Here is a 20908-nt window from a genome sequence, read left to right as displayed (position 1 = left end):
AAAAGCAAATTATTGTCTTTCAACCTTAGCCCACTGAAGGTTCCTACACTGGTTGCTCTCAGCATTGGAGACTCACTTGCCCCTTAACTGTCCTGACAGAGGTCTGAATAGTTTTGGCCTGCATCTAAGCTATTATTTTGCTGAGTGAAAATGGGAACTTGCTACCTCTTCAATCCTGATCTCAAGATGTTGACAAGACCATCTTACTTTCTACTTTGGGGTCTTCAGTCGTTTGACCTAAGATGTGAGAGTTTGGATCTAAGAGCTCAAGAAAAGCAGAAGAATGAGACCAAATAATCCCCTAAGGACAGGGCTTCTCCCCCCACCATCTCCATCTATAGGGCCTAATGAAAGAATAAACCCACCTGCAGTCCTGAAATACAGATACTGCTCAAGTGTGAAGAATCTCTTGCTGGGTCCTACCTTGGGAAGACATCTGAACTCTTCTGTCAGAGAACCAACATCATTCTGTACTAAGGCTAAAACTTGCCTTGGAAGGCTAGATAGGCTACCCAGTCAAGCCTTGCCTAAGGTCTATTTCCCTAGGGAAGGGAAGCTGGTCAAACATTTTAGCACTTAGGAGTTTAAAGATCCAAGTTAAACCTAGGATTTCCTTCGTGTTTCTCCATGATTTTCCAATTAATGATCAATCAAACACTATATATTTCTCAAGGTTTGCTCTGTTCACAGCTCTATTATGGGCTATACTAGCAGAGGCTGAAAAAGAGTTAAACAAGATCTATCCTGGAGAGCTCACAGGTATGTCTTGAAAGGAGTTCTAACTAAATGACCTCTACGGTCCTTTCTAGCTCTGAGAGTAGGTTATTCTAACATAGAAATAGTTTTCTTGGATCATAAGATACTCTGAATTTCTTGGTGTCTAAGTCCAGATGACTCTGATACTTGGATCCAAAGTTCTTTTGATCTTTTGCCTTACTGAAGCAGCTGGCTTTCATTACTGATTTTCCATTTGATTTTATAGTTAATGTATTTCAGGTTTCTATTCATTTGGGTAGCATTTGCTTAGAAAACAAAGACAAAAGCTATCCCGATTCTGTTCAAGATAAATATAGCAGTACTTCTTTACTAACTTGGCAACTAGAGTGTTTTGTTCTACTCTTAAATGTCAAACCAGAAGCAATATCTCAAGAATGTAGAACATCTGCTTAACTATGAAATTCCTCAGTGTTTGGTTCTTTTGGCATGATAGAGGTGGCAGATTTTGGTTTGGGCTATTTATTTATTTGGGCAGGGGTACCTGTTTGACTGCTAAAGCGGGGTATAGAGAACAGAAGGCCAAGTATATAATGAGAATCAGTAGTTAGGGGATTGAGAAGAGGAAAAGGAATAGGAATGGAAGTAATTAGAGAAATAGGATGAAAATGAGCAATGGATAGGCAGGGAAATGAAATGGTTGTTAAGTACATAATAGTCAAACCTGTTTATTTATTCATCAGCTATCCAGCATATGTTTATTGAATGCCATTTATGTGCCAAATATTGTGATGGGAACAGTAGTTACAGAGATGAGTGAAACTTGTACCCTTTTGTCAAGGGGTAATAGTTTCTTGATGAAAGAAAACTGACATTTTTTTTTCACAACCATATTTAACTCTAACAATCACCATGTATGGTGAACATTATTATGCTCTTTTTATAGATGAGGGAACTGAAGAAAAGAAGTTAAATAATGTGCCTAAGGATACAAGGTTAGTAAAGACTAGAGCTGTGTTCAAACTCAGGTCTGTCTGATGCCAAAACCTAGTTTTACTGCACCATAGAGCTTCTTATGTAGCTCTAGAAGGTAGAGAGGGGGAAACCTGTTCCCATGGCCATATCCTAAATATTGTTATTATCCAGAGCCTCTCTAACTCAGAAATCATAAATATCCTACAGAGACTACAAATATGTATATCTATGTATATATATTATACACTTATAGCACTATATATATATATATCTACATGTGCACAAAGTAACATATATGTAAAAATTGCTTGTAATTATAAAAGATTGGAAACAATCCAATGTCAATTTAAAAGGAAATGGTTACATAAACGATGCTAAATCTGCCTAGGAAATACTATGCAGTTGAAAAAAGAAGGAAAAAGCTATCATGAAATTATAATTATGAAAACATCTCCAGGATATACTGATAAGGTTCAGAATAGTTTAAGAAAGTGGGAAAATGAGAATATATATTTGTATTTGCTTTATTTGCACAAAGAAGCACTGCTGAATACACAAGAAACTAATAAAAGTGGTTCCCTATAGCGAGCAGAGATGAGGGCAAGAATAGGGTGTTGGAGCATGACTTTTAAACATATATCTTTTTATGAGTTACTTATTTATAAATAAATTAAAAAGTGAAAAAAGAATCCAGTAGAAAATGGGCAAAGATCATTAACAGTAGTTTCCATAAAAAGAAATACAAAGGCTAATTAACATGAAGAGATTATTGCTGTCACTCAAAATTAAGGAAAGATAGATAACAAAATGTCATTTTTCATCTAAGAGTCTGGCAAAGATAAAAAAGATTGATAATATCAAGTTTGGCAGGAATATGGAGAAGTGAGCAGTCTTTACTATAGGTAGAAATATAAATGGATATAATCTTTTTAGAGGGCAATCTGGCAATATGTATCAAAAATTTTAATGTGTTTTCCTTTTGACCCAGCCAATTCACTTCAAGGAAACTCTCATAATGTATATTCACACAAATGTGCTGAAGTATATGTAGTATAATGGTGTTCACTTAGGACCATTTATCATAGCAAAACACTGGAGAAATTTTTTTGGAGGGGACACCTGCATATAAATGGAGACATTTAAAATGATAATAAGAAACTGGTTGAATAAATTAAGGTATATTGATACAATGGAAAACTATGCTGCTATTAAATGAATTAGGAAGGTCTACACATATTGTCATAGAGAGATGTCTAAGTGAAAAAAGGAAGTTGTAGAACTATGCTTTCATTTGTGCAAGCTACAATATTTCTTTTCTAGAAGATATATATAAAACCCAAAATTTGAGACACATTCTCCCCTGAGTCTAGGTCACCGTATTAATTTGGTTTCTGAGCCCTCACTGTACCAGCCCTCATTGTATAGGAGCTTGAAAGAAAGTAGAACCTATGTTGTAGAATCTACATCTACAAAGAATTTCCTGCCTCACTGACAACGGGGATTATTAGAGGAAAATACCAGCCCCCTCCTGAAATAGCTAGAGACCTGATACTCACCGGATATCCGAACAGACTGTTAAATTCTCTGTTGTTGGCTTGCAGATACCTCTCTTGTTCTGAAAAAGAAGAGAGAAATGATGAGAAGGATGCCCCTCTGTAGATCAGCCTGGGATGCTGGCTGCTAATGAAGACTTCACTAGCTTCTCACACTTTCTCACTGAGGGTATCTGCCCACAAATAGGATTTTGTCTCTTTATTCAAAGAATCAAGAAATACAATAAAAATAGAAACCCTAAAGTGTTTGTTGAAGCTTTCTAGAGGAAAGAGGACAAGTAACTTCTGAGGAGTTCTCCACCATTAATGCTTCTAGTAATCCTAGATTATGTTTCCACAGACAACAAGCTGGTGTGCACCAACATTACTGCCAAACACAGAAACCCAGTTCTCCTTCATAAGTTAATTACAGAGCCATAGTTTAAGATATCTGAGGTTCATTCTAAGGCAGCCTTTCCTAAACTTGCTTGACTAAATTTGAATTAATAAATAATTACTGAGCATCTACTGCACAGAAACCAGTGTGCTGGATGCTGTGGGGAGATAAAAAGATGAGTAAGGCAGAGTCCTGACTTCAAGGGACTTGCAATTTAGTGGAGTCAGCCTGATAACAACACCACATACAAAATCATCACATCAAAACACATAGGTGTTACAAACTATTACAAGTAGCCCATTATCATGTTATGAAAAGTATTAAAACTGTATATTATCAATAGATCTTTCTGTCCTGAATAAAACATTCCTACAGCCTCTTCGATTCTTCATTGATTCAACAAGCATTTACTGAGTTCTTAGCTGGTGTCAGGCCCTGTGTTATGAACACTCACATACGACTTTTTATGTGAACATGTTTTCATTTCTCTTGGGTATAAACATAGGAGTAGAATTGCTGGGTCATATGGTAACTCTAGTTTTAACATTTTGAGGAACTGCCAAAAAGGTTTTCACAGCAGTTGCACTATTTTACATTCTCACTGACAATGTATGAGAATTCCAATTTCTCCATATCCTTGCCAACACTTGTTATTGACTGTTTTTTATTTTAACCATCTTAGTGGATATGAAGTAATATCTCATTGTGATTTTGATTTGCATGTTCATAATGACTAATGGTGACATTGAGTATCTTTTCATGTGTTTTATTGAACAATTTATATACCTTCTTTTTTTGATTTGTTTTGTTTTTTTAATGAGAAAGGAAATTTTAAATTAATTAATTAATTTTGGCTGTGTTCGGTCTTTGTTGCTGCCTGAGGTCTTTAGTTGCAGCGAGCGGGGTCTACTCTTTGTTGCAGTGCGTGGGCTTCTCATTGCAGTAGCTTCTCCTGTTGCGGAGCACAGCCTCTATGTGCACAGGCTTCAGTAGTTGCAGCACGTGGGCTCAGTAGTTGCAGCGCATGGGCTCTAGGGTGTGCGGGCTTCAGTAGTTGTGGCGTGAGGGCTCAGTAGTTGTGGCTCACGGGCTCTGGAGCGCTGGCTCAGTAGTTGTGGCACACAGACTCAGTTGCTCCATGGCATGTGGGATCTTCCCAGACCAGGGATTGAACCCGTGTCCCCTGCATTGGCAGGCGGATTCTTAACCACTGCGCCACCAGGGAAGTCCTATATATCTTCTTTGGAGAAATGTCTATTCAGATTCTTTGCCCATTTTTAAACTGGGTTAATTATCTTTTTAATCACTGAGCTATGCATTCTTTATCTATTCTGAATAGAAATCAGTTATCAGATATGTGATTTGCAAATATTTTATCCCACTCTGGTTTTAAATGTCATTTTTATAATGTACTAAATTCTAACATATTGAATATAATTCTGGGTTTTCTATTAAGTTCCGTTGTTCTATCCATCTTTAAAAATATTTTTTTTAAATTGAAGTACAGTTGGTTTACAATATTGTGTTAGTTTCAGGTGTACAGCAAAATTATTCAGTTACACATATATATTTTTTTCAGATTATTTTCCATTATAGCTATTACAAGATATTTAATATAATTCCCTGTGCTATACAGTAAATCCTTGTTGCTTATTTTATGTATAGTAGTTTTTATTTGTTAATCCCATACTCTTAATTTATCCGTCCTTCCATTCATCTTTTAAATTATGTAACTTTTAATATAGGATAGCAAGTCTTCTTTTTTAAAGAAGACTTCTTGGCTACTCTTGTCTATTTTCTCTTCTAGATAAACTTCAGAATCATTTTGTCCAGTTTGCTCAAGATTAGAGTTTTTTTTTTTTAAATAAATTTATTTCATTTATTTATTTTTGGCTGTGTTGAATCTTCACTGCTGTGCATGGACTCTCTCTAGTTGTGGTGAGCAGGGACTACTCCTCGTTGTAATGCGTGGGCTTCTCATGGCGGTGGCTTCTCTTGTTGTGGAGCACGGGCTCTAGGCATGCGGGCTTCAGTAATTGTGGCACGTGGACTCAGTAGTTGTGGCTCACGGGCTCCAGAGTAGTGCAGGCTCAGCAGTTGTGGCGCATGCACTTGGATGCTCCGGCGGCATGTGGGATCCTCCTGGACCGGGGCACGAACCCGTGTCCCCTGCATTGGCAGGAGGATTCTTAACCACTGCGCCACCGGGGAAGCCCCAAGATTAGAGTTTTGACTAGAGATGAAGACAAATAAAATTTTATTCACTAAAATTCTGTGGATAGAGTGAAAGTGGGTTATTAGAAAAGGCAGAGCTACCTCCCATGGGAAGAACAGTCAGGTCTGGAAAATCACACTTCTTTCCTCAGGGGGCTAAGATGGTAGACTTCTGAAAGCTGAGGAAAGAGCCAATGATAAGACAGGGACTTTTATAGTTCTTCATGTAATTTCCTTTATTCCTCCTCTGGTTGTCAGCAAAAATGACTAAACATCATGAAATCAGCACAAGACTAAATTTCTTACAGAAAATATAAGGGGCCAAAGTCTGCACAATGGGCAGTGCTTGAAGTTCAGAGATTTGCACAAATTGTAGGAAAGGTGAAACTGGGATGTTTACCTCCTTTTACTCAGGATTTGAGTACACAGATTTGGAAATTACACAGATTAATCTGGAGAGAGTTGACCTTTTTGCACTATTAGTCCCCCATCCAGTAGCATACTACATCCCTGGAGGGAGACTGGTGTGACCCCAGGAAGCCATTTCTTTGTGCATGATGATCATGTCTGTACAATCAGCTTGCTAGCAATACATAAACAAGTGGCTATAAGTCTTCCCTGGGCTAGTTTACCACCCAGCTATGCAGCTTATAGTTTGTTCTCCTGCACTAGTGTATTTCTTTCTTGTTTCATTCTTGTGATTACTAGGATTAGCTGAATAAAGAGAGGGGAAGTTGAGATGGGACTGATAGGATGTTTTGTTTTGTACTCTGTTTTGACTAGTTAGTGGCTTATTTACAATCTGGTGATACAACAGCTTCTGCTAACCATTATAACTTAGGTTATCCAAAGCAGTGGAACATGTATGGCTCAGATAATTTAGCTGTGTCTAGGATGTAGAGCTGCTGCATGACCTATACTCTTTCTGCAGGGACTTTCTCAGGGGCCCAGATGGCTGACTGATTAGGGCAGAGTACCAGGGTAGTACTGGTGTTTCGACTGACGTTGAGATTTCCAATCCATAAGCAGGCTACTTTTCTACTATGTTCATGCTCAATTTGCTCAGGCATTGGTGAATAAAATCAGTCTCTCTCATGCCATTTGCCCCTCCAACCATACCCAACAGACCAGCACAGCCCCTCAATTTATTCAAAAATATTATTTTATGCCTCTTGATAAAGTTCTAATATTTTCTTACTGAATTTCACATTTCTTATTAAATTTAATCCTAGATATCACTAACTATTTTTTTAACTTAATAAAGGTCTAACAGGTTTTCCCAGCAATTTATCTGGGTGCAACAGGCTATTCTCTCTAAGCCCAGCAACCCCAAGGGATACGTGGAGTTGAGGCTCTGCAAAACAACTAAATACATACGTCCCTCTTTGAGTTTCGGAGTAAAGTAAAGCAGGTAGATCCCAAAGTTCAGAGCCTGAGTTGGTGGAGACAGATGGAGACTTCTAAGTTGGGGACGGCATTAACCAACACCTAGTTCTGGCTCTTTGATCCCCGACCTGCTATGAAAGAAAAGGAAAGAAGAAGGAAAGTAGGATTTTCACCAGGAAGGGAAGAGCAACTGAAGGCTATAAAGTTGGTTTTCATAAGATGCCTCTAAAAAAAGGAAAAGCAGGAACAATGAGAAAAGTGGTTAAAACTTCAGTTTGCACAAGCATCTAGGAGAAGAAACTAAAAGTCCGAGAGAAAAAGAAGACAAGCTTAAGGAAAGAAGGTAGCAAGTCATGTTTGAGATAATAAAGGCAGAAAAAATTTTTGGATGAGATAATGAAAGATTAATTCAAGATTCCCTAGGGCTTGTGAATATTGTTGAGAAAAGACTGGGATGACCAAGTGTTTTCCCCAACACTTTGTTAATTCAAAGTTTATTTCTGTTTGGCTGAAACAAGAGTGACAAAATGTGAATTATGGATGAGAGGTTAGAGCTACAGAAGATTGAAAATTAGCTTAGACAAGGAGAGTCTAGGAGATGGTCTAGTTGAAGTAGTCATGGCTATGGAATTCAAGGGGACAAACACCTAGCTCTAGCCTCTGGTGACTGTGGAAAATGCATCCTTCATTGGGAACTAAGGGTTGAGTCTACAGCCTGTTCAGCGAAGGCCTGGTTTCACAAGGACCTGTGCTGGGAGCTGGCCTGAGGGTGGTAAAAATCACTGAAATGAAAGGGTCAGACATCTTGGCGAAGCAAGGCAACTTGGTATTATAAAATGTGCAGTTGACTTAGAGTTATAAACATGGCAGGCTTCCACAGTGGTTAAGAACATAGGAACTCGGGACTTCCCTGGTGACGCAGTGGTTAAGAATCTGCCTGCCAATGCAGGGGACATGGGTTCGAGCCCTGGACCGGGAAGATCCCACATGCCACAGAGCAACTAAGCTCGTGCACCACAACTACTGAGCCTGTGCTCTGGAGCCTGCGAGCCACAACTACTAAAGCCTGCACGCCTAGAGCCCGTGCTCCGCAACAAGGGAAGCCACCACAATGAGGAGCCTGCGCACCACAACGAAGAGTAGACCCTGCTCACTGCCGCTAGAAAAAGCCTGCGGGCAGCAACGAAGGCCCAACGCAGCCAAAAATAAATAAATTTATATTAAAAAGAAAAAGAACATAGGAACCATATTCAATATCTTGTAATAACCTATAATGGAAAAATAATCTGAAAAAATATATATAACTGAATCACTTTGCTGTACACCTAAAACTAACACAATATTGTAAATAAACTATATTTCAATTAAAAAAAAAAAAGAACATGGACAATTGAGTCAGACTTCCAGGGTTCAAATCTCAGTCTTTCACTCACCAGCTACATAGCCTTGAGGAAGTTACTTAACCTTTCTGAGACTCATTTTCTTCATCTGTAAAATGAATGATAATAATACCTACTCATAAAGTTATTGTGAGGATTAATAAATTGAGGCATGCAAAACACTTAAGAACAATTCCCAATACATCAAAAAATGCTCAGAAAATTTTAGCAGTTCTAGACTGGGCTTTGTGACTAAACTGTTAAGTGACTTAGGGCAAGTCATTTTCCATCTCTGGGCTTTAGTTTCCTCATGTGTAAAACGGGATAGTAAAATCTACCTTATCTGCTAATATGAGGGTTAAATGAGATGGTACTCATAAACTGTCTACATAATACCTGACACATCAAAAGTACTCATTAAATGATATTTTTTTGTCCTTTATCTTATGCTATGTCAAGGAGATTCCACAAGGATCACTGATACAGTTGTCTGTGCTCAAAGTAGAGTTTGAACTTTCAGCTATCTCCTGTGGATATACTAAGCTGACTCAGCCAGTAAAGAAGAAAGGGTACAAAAGCCACAGTCTAGTGATGGAAAATCCCTTGGTGGGATGTTAGTAGGAGAGAAGTGTCAAAGTAGGAGAAGCCTCTAAGTATGTACTTAAGAGTTTTGAATCAAATGCTAGAGTGAAAAACATAGCTCTTATGCAATCTTGATGTAATCCAATCTCAAGTTTTAGGAGTTAAAGCTACAGAAAATTGGAGATGCACCCAGAGAAGGAAATGGCAGAAACTAAAAAGGAAAATGGGCTCTGTAAGAGGGAACTGGAAAAAGTGGCACACAGAAAGAAAAAGAAGCAGGAGGAAGAAGGAGGGAGGGAGAAAAAGGAAGTCAGGCCAGGTGGTCAGGAGGCAATCAGTCTTAGGAGGTTCTGAGCAAATACCTCCTTGCTCACAGTGGGAAAGCAATCACAAATAGGATTTTCCAACTAAAGACAGAAGAGCAGTGAGATGGCCTTTAGGAGTGCAAGTCTCTAACCAGGGGATTAGTCAAGGTCCCCTCTCCTTACACCACCAGACTCCCAGATCAAGGAAGCCCAGGTGCTGGTGAGAGAAACTCAGCAATAACCCCCTGCTGTCATTCTAGATCAACAGGCCTAGGTGATTTCACCCAAGTCACTTAATGCGTATGACTGAAACTTACCCATCTCTAAAAATCAGTGAAGAGAGTGCCAGGGGAAGGATAACTGACCAAGTTCTGGAATTTCTGCTCAGATTAGTTGGAATCAATTTACAGTAGGAATTCTGGAATTTCTTAGATTCCAAATGATCACAATTTATCCTAGTAGTCAAAAAGCATAATGGGAACATTATAGCTATCAGTTGATTTAGCTGCCCATATGGCTTCCAGTCTTGGGTACACAAGAACATTTATATTTCATCTCTCCAGACTGCATCTCTAAGATATCTTGAGTGCAGTCACCAGATGATATTTCTATCTAAAGAATGGTATGAAGAATAGCTAAATGACATAGCTGAGAGTCATCATGGGAAAGTCCAGGGTCAGCGGTCCTGCGGAAGAGGCAGTAACTAATTTGCTGTCTCATCACCATTTCATTACGTGTTTCTGGTTCAGTCTACCCATTGCTATGTCTCATGGTTTACATTCAGCTCATTTATAATACTTCTAATACCATCTTCTCCCACTAAACAAAGACCTCCTTAAAGATAGAGACCATGTCTTTTTTACTTTTTTCTTTTCTTTAAATCTCTGTATCCCACTGGTTAGCTCAGCATTAGGCCCTGGATTTAACACAAATTTGTTGAATGAACAAGCACACAAATGAATAGATGCTTAGAAACACATTCTGTTGAATCATGGTCAGATTTCTGTCCAAACCCCTCCAAAGGAGAATAATCACCTCCTCCTCCTTGTGGGAGTATCTATATTATCACAGAACAGCTGGACTGAAAGAGAAACCCCAGCTAAGACTAATTCTTTGTTGATCTTTCTAAGGTCAGCAAACAGGAGGATAATCAGCATGACTGAAGAGGGTGAGTAGAGTTGCAGTGTCAAAAACAACCTGGAGAGGAAGCTCTCTAAAACCTTGAAGGTCATGAAAATTCTAGTTCTTGAACTACTGTAGCGCTCCTGTTACCATGCCTCTGATCATCCTCTGTAGCTTCACTAATTCTTCTGTCCAAGTTTAGCAGAACAAGACTAGAATTGCTCAAAGGACAAGACACTAAAGAAAAGAAAGATAGTAAAAAGCAAAAAAAAAAAAAAAAAAAAAGTAAACCCTCATTTATTAACAGGATGTCATACAAGATTGATTTGGCTGACACAATTCAGAATGTGCTCAAAACCAAAGTCCCCTCACCCTACTCCTCTTGGAGACCTTCGTTTTTTTCCCCTTTCCTCTCCAAGGGAGAAGCTGACAGAAACATCAACTGGGAGATGGGAGTTGAGAGTGGTGCTTTACCATTCTGACCTCATTTGAAATGTAGAACTAATGATTTCTCATCAATGTGGTAAAGGTAAAAACCATCATGTTTGACTGAACTACTAGACATCACTTTCAGTGCTTCTCAATCATAAAACCTTCCTTGGGATAGGAGATGAGAGGTTGGGAAAGTTATGATAAAGGCCATCAGAAACAAAATGCCATTCACACAAAGCTGGACCTAAGAGCAAACCCTGGTGATGCCAAAGAAACAATTTAACTATAAAAGATTCAAAATTTAATTCCCTTTGTTTAGCATTGCCAGATTTAGCAAATAAAAATACAAAAACAAAATATGTCCCAAATATTACATGGGGCATACTTACACTAAAAAACTATTCATTGTTTACTAAAATTCAAATTTAACTGGGAATCATGTATTTTATCTGGCTACCCTGACTTTTACTGAGGTCAAGAAAAGTTCCTACAAATTAATTCAATTGTTGCTTTAAATTTTCTAAATAAACAGAATTCTAGAAACTAGCTCTAAAAATTTTAGATGTCTGTTTTATTTTAAATAACTTTATTGAGATATAATGTACATTCTATACATGCATGTGTTTAAAATAAAATGTACAATTCAATGGTGTTTGTTATGTTCACAGAGTTGTGCAACATTGATGTCTATTTTTTTGTGTTTATTTAGATGTGGTGTTGCATAGGATTCTATTACTAAGGCTCTGATTAATTTTCTGCCCTACATGCTGCAATATCTATGCCCTCTTCCTTCGTACTATTTCTTCTTCTGTCCTTTCTTTCTAGTTTCTCCAACTTAGTTTTTTTCCTTTGCGATTACACTTTTTTCTTTAATTATTTTTCAAATCACCAAAGTAAAGCAAACATATTTTACCTGTAAAAGATCCAAACTCAAAAATATAGAGAGAAAAAATATAAAGTTTCCTTTCCCACGCCTTCTCCCTTTCCTAAGGAAACCACTGTTAACAGATTGGCGTATATCCTTTGGGGGTCCCTTCCTTAGAGTATTTACTTACAAACATATACATATACACAAACACCTATATGTGTTTGTTAAACAAATGAGATGCTACTATATGTATTGCTCTGCTAGTTGCTTTTTTCTTTTCATAATATGTATTGTAGATCTTTCCATGTCAATACATACAAGTGTATCTCACCCTTTTGAATTTACTACCTAGTATTATTTAACTACCTATCAATACTTATTAATAATTTTTACTGTTGTGTTGTGGTAGTGGTGATGATAACAATGATGATATTTGTATCAATATATGTGTATGGGTGGTAAAGCTGAGGGAAAGGAGAAGTATAATAAATGGGACAAGCTTGTAAACTCTCCAGGACAGAGGGAACTCTGTAGGCACTGGGCTAGGTAGATAACTTAGTAGATAAACTCAACATATATGCAAAACAGTAAAGTAAAAGTTCAAGGCAGGATATTAATAAGATTTACAATGAATTGTAGAAACCCAAGAGAATTGAAGTCCACACAAAAACTTGTACATAAATGTTTATAGCAGCATTGTTTATAATAGCCAAAAAGTGGAAACAATGTAAATATCTATCAACTGATGAACAGATAAACAAATAGTCGTGTGCCCATACAATGAAATGATATTCAGCCATAAAAAGGAATGAGGTACTAATATATGCTACAATATGCATGAACCTTGAAAACATTAAGTGAAAGAAGCCGGTCACAAAAGGCTACATATTACTTGATTCTATATATATGTGTATATATTATGCATATATCATGTGTAGAATAGACAAGTCCATACGGATAGAAAATAGATTAGTGGTTGCCAGTGGCTGGAGGTGGGGGGAATTGGGAGTGATTCCTAACGGGTACAGGGTTTCTTTTGGGGTGATGAAAATTTTCTAAAATTGAATTATGGTCATGGTTCACAATTCTGTGAATGTACTGAAAATCACTGAGTTGTGTGCTTTAAAATGGTGAATTTTATGACAAGTGATATCTTAATAAGGCTATTATTTTTAAAAATTATAGAAATCAAGCACTATAGGAATTCAAGAAGGAAAGATAATGCCAGGGGCGTGGGGGGCACTGGTGGCTAGAGTTGCTGGAGAAGGCTTCATAGAGGACTTGCACTAAACCTAAAAGATGAATATAGATTCAATATATTGATAGATGTAGGGAACACGTATCTAGGCAGAAAAAAAGAACTTAATGAAATTTTCAGCACTGAGACTAGACAAGTTGTATGATAGTACAGTAGGTAGGAAGAGTCTGAAGGAGGGAGGAAACAAGACTATAAAGTCAGGCTTTTAATGCAGGCTAATGACCTTAAATTTTATCTAGTAGCTGACAAGGAATCCCAGAAAGATTCTGAGCAGGGAAAAATGTGATAAAACTGGAATTTCAGAAAGATTAATATGACGTATTTACAGAGGAACACATTGCAGAATAAAGACTTAAAAGATTGCTGCAATAATCAATGCTTGAAACAGTGAGAGGTTGAACTAAGAAAGTAGTGAAAAATAGAAAGGAGAGAGTAGGTAAGCAAAATGCTGGAACAAGTCAACTCCACATCCACTCTATGTACTATGTGTTTTCCAACCAGAACAGGCTGATAGCCTGGAAAAGGGCAGAGTTACCTGCCAAATACTGGTTTTGCCACTGTTATTTTGTTGACTCAGGCCAACAGGATGGACCAGGATTAACTGCTCACTGCTCCAAACAGCACAAGCAATAACTCTACTGCAGTAGGTAGACTTAGCCTATCTGAAGGAATTCAGACCAAGAAAACTGGTTCCAATTACTTTTCATTGGTAAAAATTTTGACTTTTTGAAATGACCACATGTATAAACATTCAAGTTCTTAATTATCTTCCTGAATGGGAGCACCAAGCTCTTATAAATTACTTTTTACATAAACGTTTACCTAGTATTTACCATGTGCCAGTGCTTTACAAATATTACCTCATTTAATCCTCACAACATCCTTATGAGGTAGCCCCATTTTATGGATGAGAAGCTGTAGCATAAAGAAATTAAGAGATTTTCCCAAAAATAACAGTAAGTGGTGGAGCTAGGATTCAAACCTAGACAGTATGGCTCCAGAATCCACGGTCTTAACCACTGTGCCTCCCATATGACCTTGACTTCCTAGCACTTACCGTCGATATAATTTGACATTTCTCTGTGCTATTATTTAATGTCTTATTACTTAATTAAAGGCTGTCCCTCAGTAAACCATAATCTCCATTAGGGCTGGGATTCTGTCTAGTTTTGTGGCTATTGTATTGCCAGCATGTAGCACAGTGGCATTTGGTGATCAATAAATATTTGTTGAATAAATTAATCAGTCTTTATTGACTATCACATTCTTCATTAACCTTGAACTTACTGCTCCCTAAAGTATTTTGTCCTCTATATTTTCTTTTCTTAAAAAGTTATTTATTTGTTGAAGTATAGTTGATCTACAATGTTGTGTTAGTTTCTGGTGTATAGCAAAATGATTCGGCTATATGTGTATATATATTCTTTTTCAGATTCTTTTCCACTATAGTTTATTACAAGATATTGAATATAGTTCCTTGTGCTATACAGTAGGACTTTGTCATTTACCTATTTTATATATAGTAGTGTGTATCTGCTAATCGCTAATCCCAAACTCCTAATTTATCCCTCCCCCTCCTCTGACTTTGGTTACCATAAATTTGTTTTCTATGTTTGTGTTTGGTTCTGTTTTGTAAATAAGTTCATTTCTATCATTTTTTTAGATTCCACATATAACTGATATCATATGATGTTTGTCTTTCTGTCTGACTTACTTTACTTAGTATGATAATGTCTAGGTCCATCCATGTTGCTGCAAATGGCATTATTTCATTCTTTTTTATGGCTGAGTAATACTCCATTGTGTGTATATATATCTGTATCTTCTTCATCCATTCATCTGTCAATGGATGTTTAGGTTGCTTCCATGTCTTGGCTATTGTAAATAGTGCTGCTATGAACATAGGGGTCCATGTATCTTTTTGAATTATAGATTTGTCTGGATATATGCCCAGGAGTGGGATTGTTAGATCATATGGTAGCTCAATTTTTAATGATTTGAGGAACCTCCATACTGGTTTTCCACAGTGGCTGCACCAATTTAGATTTCCATCAGTGTTGGAGGGCTCCCTTTTCTTCACACCCTCTCCAGCATTTGTTATCTGTATATTTTTTGATGATGGCCATTCTGACCGGTGTGAGGTGGTACCTCACTGTAGTTTTTGATTTGCATTTCTCTAATAATTAGCAATGCTGAGCATCTTTTTCATGTGCCTACTGGCCATCTGCACGTCTTCTTTGGAGAAATGTCTATTTAGACCTTCTGCCCACTTTTTGATTGGGTTGTTTGGGGTTGTTGTTATTGAATTGTATAAGCTGTTTGTATATGTTAGAAATTAAGCCCTTGTTGGTCACATCGTTTGCAAATATTTTCTCCCAGTCTGTAGGTTGTCTTTTCATTTTGTTTATGGTTTCCTTTGCTGTGCAAAAGCTTATAAGTTTGATTAGGTACCATTTGTTTATTTTTGCTTTTATTTCTATTGCCTTGGGAGACTGACCTAAGAAAACATTGTTACGATTTATGTCAGAGAAATGTTTTGCATATGTTCTCTTCTAGGAATTTTATGGTGTCATGTCTTATATTTAAGTCTTTAAGCCATTTTGAGTTTATTGTTGTGTATGGTGTGAGGGTGTGTTCTCGCTTCACTGATTTACACTGTCTGCCATATTCTCTGTTCATAAGAAGATGCAGGAGAAATTGGTCAGTTAGCCTGTTTTCCTCAACCCTCTCTCTTTCAGCAGTTCTGAGAGTAGGAGAGGACTTCTTGCTTTTTCCTTCTGTTGGGAGCTCCCTGACTTCCTCTTCCTAGAACCAGGGCCTGTGCCCTTGGAATGGGCTCCTTCCAGGAATCAGACAACTGCATAATGACAGAAAGTAAAGAAGGTATAGTGTGACCTTAAATCAGTGACCTAATTTCATTCTCTGCACCTTCTCCACTCCTCAAAAGGAAGCCTAAATATAGAACTACAGTCTGGCTTGCTTTCTCAAAATTTTATGTTAGAAAAAGATTTCTTTTTTCATGCCAGGCAGTTTCATTCTTAAAGGTGGCTTGGGTGTGATTACCCCAGCTCCTTTTAGTACTTTGAAACACCACAGGAAAGCACGGAAGTGGTACAGAAATCCTCTCTAACACCATAGCCAGATCCACTTGCTCTGTCTGCAAAAAGTCTGCAAAAGATGACTTAATTAGCCTCAGCAACTGCTTTTCACATTAACCACTTCTTTTTTAGCAGGAGGCGGTTGTGAAGGATGGGGAGAGGAAAAGGAACACATGCTTTCCTGATGAACTTCCAAATAAAAGTACAAAATAAATTAAGAGTACAGATAAAAGAACAAAAGATGAACAAGTATAACTACTCAAATTAGAATTCTCAAATGACAGAACAAGGGAGCTTGAAATTGTAAGTACAAAGTATTTACTTCTGCAAAGTATATTTCCTTTCCTGGTCAGTTTGCTAAAATGGTAGTTTGGTAGGTTGGCCAGTCTATTTATCTGTCATACGTGCAAGTGCACACACATGTGCGGGCATGTGTGCACTTTTTACAGGCAACAATAATGACATACAGACTTAGAGTTCACCTACCTCCATTTTGTTTGTCCTCACTTTCCTTTTCAAATACAGACATTGCAGAGTAGTTCCAGTTAAAATTCCCTGGGATTTCTGTAAAGGAAATAAAAAAATTTAGAATGAGAATTTCTCATTGCCAATACCATTTTACTTAAATGAATGTTTAAGAAACTTGGAACTTGATCTCTGAAATCCAAAATAAATCTACCTCTAAAATACATGTGCTAAATTTTAGAATTCATTTCATACATCCTTATCATAAAGTTATATTTTCAAAACTTGGGAAACAGATTCCACTTCCTGGCAACCAAATCTAAGCTGATAACTATAATCTGCCAGAAAAATTAGCTGAAACTTGGAAACAGGAAAAATAAATTATTGGGTGATCTTTTAGTGAAGTTCTGGGCTTATACCTTTGATTAGTTTTCTGTTGGACTATTCTATAACCCCATAGGGCAGCAGTTAACTTGTAGATTTTCATCTAATATAGATATAAATATTTTCTCTCTGGTGGAAAAGATAACTCCAAAGGTTATGATTAATGTACTTTAGGACTTTAAATAGTTTTGTATATAATTGAGAAATCTTAACTTTTTTTTAATGAAATTGCCTATATATACACAGCTCCTAAATTTTTATTTGAACTGGTCTTAACATCTTACTGGTTCCCTCATTAATTAATGAGTTAAATAAAATCTGTGACATCTGTCCATTTTATATTTACATGAGAGTCATGTTTTTTAACCTTTTGAAAATTATGCTTTATCAAACCCCATGACTATGCTACACAGAAAACCCTTCTATCTCTCCATTCTTAACCCAATTCAAAAAAGGCCAAAAAAGTATGTTTATTTTAATTAATTAATTTCTTTCAGGTCTCCTAAGTCACTAAGTATGCATAAGCCAAGATTAGAAAATATTACATGTATTTTCATCTTAATTATCCCAAACAAGATTAGATGGGACAAAAATCCATAATTTTGGGGGGGAGTGTTAAGTCTAAGTAAAAGAGTATTTACAGCCAAGGGACGTTTGGCTGTCAGAAAAAAAAAATTCCTGGGCAACTGTGATCACTTTGGAATGAGAATGCATCTTCCAGTTCTGCCCTCAGTGAGTCCCAAGTGACCTCAGTAAGGATACAATTCATATTTCAATAATCTAGGCAGAGTTGCATCAAATAACTTTAGGAGCCAGGGAGTAAATAGCAGTTAGGTATAAAACAACAAGAAATGAAGTGCTGGGCATTGTGACCAATTGGTGAGTGCATGCTTCCTATAAAAGCATCCAAAGTTTTTAAAAAGTAAAATTAAATATTGTGTAGGCCGAAAAAATTCACTTGTGCTGCAAGTTTTGTACCCCAAGCTAAGGTCTGTTTCTTCTGTCAACAGAATCTGTGTGTTCCTAACGAACGTGAGCAGTTCTAATAGCATCACTCTCTAGGCACCCAGTCCTACCTTCAGTTGCCTGAGAATTCTCAGGGACCCCCACAGTAGGCTTGGGGTTCCTACTGCTGAGAAAGGAGAGCCAAGGATGGGAGGTCCTGAAGTTCTGGATTCTCTCCAACCCCTGCAGGGCCATCGACAGCTTTGAGAGGGTAGCCTGGCCAAATGCACACAAGCAGCACAGCTTGGAATTTGAAATGGTTGTGACACTTAACAGCCAGCCAGGGACCTGAGTAATGACTATTTAGCTGGAACCAGGCACTCACCCAATCTTGTGACGCTCTCTACACGCACATCACATTACATAGCTGCCAACTGGAAAATACATTTAAGCTGTTAAATTCAGAGGAGGAGGAGGAGAATGTGAGGGAAGGGAAGAAGAAATGCGATGTGGGAGGGAAAAGGGAAGAGATGGAGTAAAAAAAAAGGATTAGGAGCTAGAGAACTGGGTTTCATTTCAAAGTTTGCTACTAATTAACGACAATGTGACTTGGGGCAAGTTATTAACCACTTCATGCCTTAAATTTCTTCTAAAGTGAGAATAATTTTTTTTTAAGAAACAGAAAATAAATTTAGCAGATACAAGATGGAGAAAAATCTGATAAGGAATAAATTTGCCAGAGAGAGGTTTAGAGGTAATTATGTATTACAAACTAAGTACAACATTAGTTTCCATTAGGGAGCTAAGAAGAACTGTGAGAGGATTAAATTAAATAATGTATGAAAACGTCTGCCACAGTACTTGACACAAAGTAGTCAATCAACAAAGGGCAATGTTTTAAAATTTTAATATACACACCCACCAGCTTAGTAAAAAAAAATTTAAGTCTAATAATATTGTGTTAGAGAGAAAGTGGAACCACTGGAACACTTACATACTGTTGGTGGTATTAAAAATTGGACAAACCACTCTGGAAAACAATTTGGCCTTATCTAATAAAGTTGATGGAGAATTTACCCTATAACCCAGCTAGTCCATCTTATTTATATACCCTAGGGAAACTGTCATAATATGCCACATACGAAGATGTGTGCACTGCTCATAACAGCAAAACTGGGAAACCAACCAAATGGCTATTAATGATAGAATAGAGAAGTAACTTGTGGTATGTTCATAAAATGGAAAGCTACATAGTAGTGAAAATGAGTGAGCTAAGTTATACATATTAACATTGTTAAATCTCAGGAATATAATATTTAGGGAAAAAACAAATTGCAAAAGTATACATAAAATATTATTCCACTTATGTAAAGTTAAAGATCATGTAAAACTATATCGTCAGGGATAAATACTTTCAAGGTAAACCTATAAAGAGAAACAAGGGAATTAAAAATACCAAATTCAGGATAGAGTTTAGGGAGAGGGAAGGGGATGGGATGGAAAAAGCATACGGAGTGTTTCAAGCTACATTTGTGCTCATGGTGTTACTCTTTCCAACTTACACATTTGTGATAAACTTTATATCTATTCAATATATGATAATAACAAAAGAACTAAAAAATTAAAGTGAACATACCAGATAGGAAATAGTCTTCCTATGAGGAAGAATAATTACTCTGGAGAGTAATTTTTATTTTTTATTTTTTTTATCATTTTATTTTAGTTTTTTCAGCTGCGTTGGGTCTTTGTTGCTGTGCGCGGGCTTTCTCTAGTTTCATTGAGCGGGGGCTACTCTTCTTTGCGGTGCGCGGGCTTCTCATTGTGGTGGCTTCTCTTGCTGCGGAGCACGGGCTCTAGGCATGCGGGCTTCAGTAGTTGTGGCACACGGGCTTAGTTGCTCTGCAGCATATGTGATCCTCCCGGACCAGGGATCTAACCCGTGTCCCCTGCATTGGCAGGTGGATTCTTAACCACTGCGCCACCAGGGAACTCCTCAGAGAGTAATTTTTAATTAACACTTACTAAAAGAGTTGGCCCAATTCAGGTTACTACATGAAAAAAATTTTTTTATTTTGAGATAATTTTAAACTTACAGAAGAGTCGCAAAAATAGTATAGAGAATTTCCATACACTCCATCCACCTTCTTATGTTAATATCTTACATAACGATTAAACAATTACAAACTAAGAAATTAACCTTGGTATAATACTATTAACTAAAGTACAGAAAATATTTATTTTTTACCAATTCTTTCCACTAATGTCCTTTTTTGTTGTTGTTGTTCCAGGATCTAATCCAGGATCCCACATTACATTTAGTTGTACGTCTCCTTCCATATGTGACTGTTCCTCATTCTTTCCTTGTTTTTCATAATCTTGAGAGCTTTGAAGGGTATTGGCCAGTTGTTTTGTAGAAAGTGCCTCAACTTGAGTGTGATGTGCCCTTCTCATTGCATCATATCAGGGGATACATGCTGTCATATGGACTCCTAGTGATGTGAACCTAGAACACTTAGCTAAGATGGTGTCTGCCAGAACTCTCCACTGTAAACTTACTATTTTTCCCTCTGTAATGACATGGTTATAGAAACTAAAGCTCTTTCACTTAGACATGAGAATCTAAAGGTAGAAATAAGAGGTCCCACCTTGAGCTGATAATCTCCAAGCAGCCTAGACCTTGAACTGAGTCATATAACATAGAAACAAGAATGACCTTACTAAAACTTGGGGTTGAGGGTGGAGTACTGGTCTACTGATATTTTAGCCTATAGAGTTCTGATTGGTATCACATTGCAAACCAACCTCAAGTTCCCCCAAGCCACAGCTGTGATTCTGTGCTGCCAACATCCTAT

At 37.3% G+C, this 20908-nt stretch overlaps 1 protein-coding gene across 2 annotated transcripts in view; it reads right to left on the bottom strand.

Moving 5' to 3' along the window:
• Positions 1 to 20908, bottom strand: part of LOC101330367 (phospholipid-transporting ATPase FetA-like) — a 93548-nt gene that overhangs the window by 54119 nt on the left and 18521 nt on the right. For both annotated transcript variants that reach the window (XM_019949043.3, XM_073806253.1), the window contains exons 2-4: positions 18188 to 18299; positions 16749 to 16826; positions 3246 to 3304 (exon numbers count right to left, since the gene is read on the bottom strand). In XM_019949043.3, coding sequence (XP_019804602.3) covers positions 3246 to 3304; positions 16749 to 16826; positions 18188 to 18299 — 249 coding nt within the window. The remainder of the gene's footprint in view (positions 1 to 3245; positions 3305 to 16748; positions 16827 to 18187; positions 18300 to 20908) is intronic.

This window comes from Tursiops truncatus, chromosome 6 (genome assembly GCF_011762595.2).
Source record: "Tursiops truncatus isolate mTurTru1 chromosome 6, mTurTru1.mat.Y, whole genome shotgun sequence".
NCBI classification, from domain to species: Eukaryota; Metazoa; Chordata; class Mammalia; order Artiodactyla; family Delphinidae; genus Tursiops; species Tursiops truncatus.
This window is presented reverse-complemented; position numbering and strand designations above follow the sequence as displayed.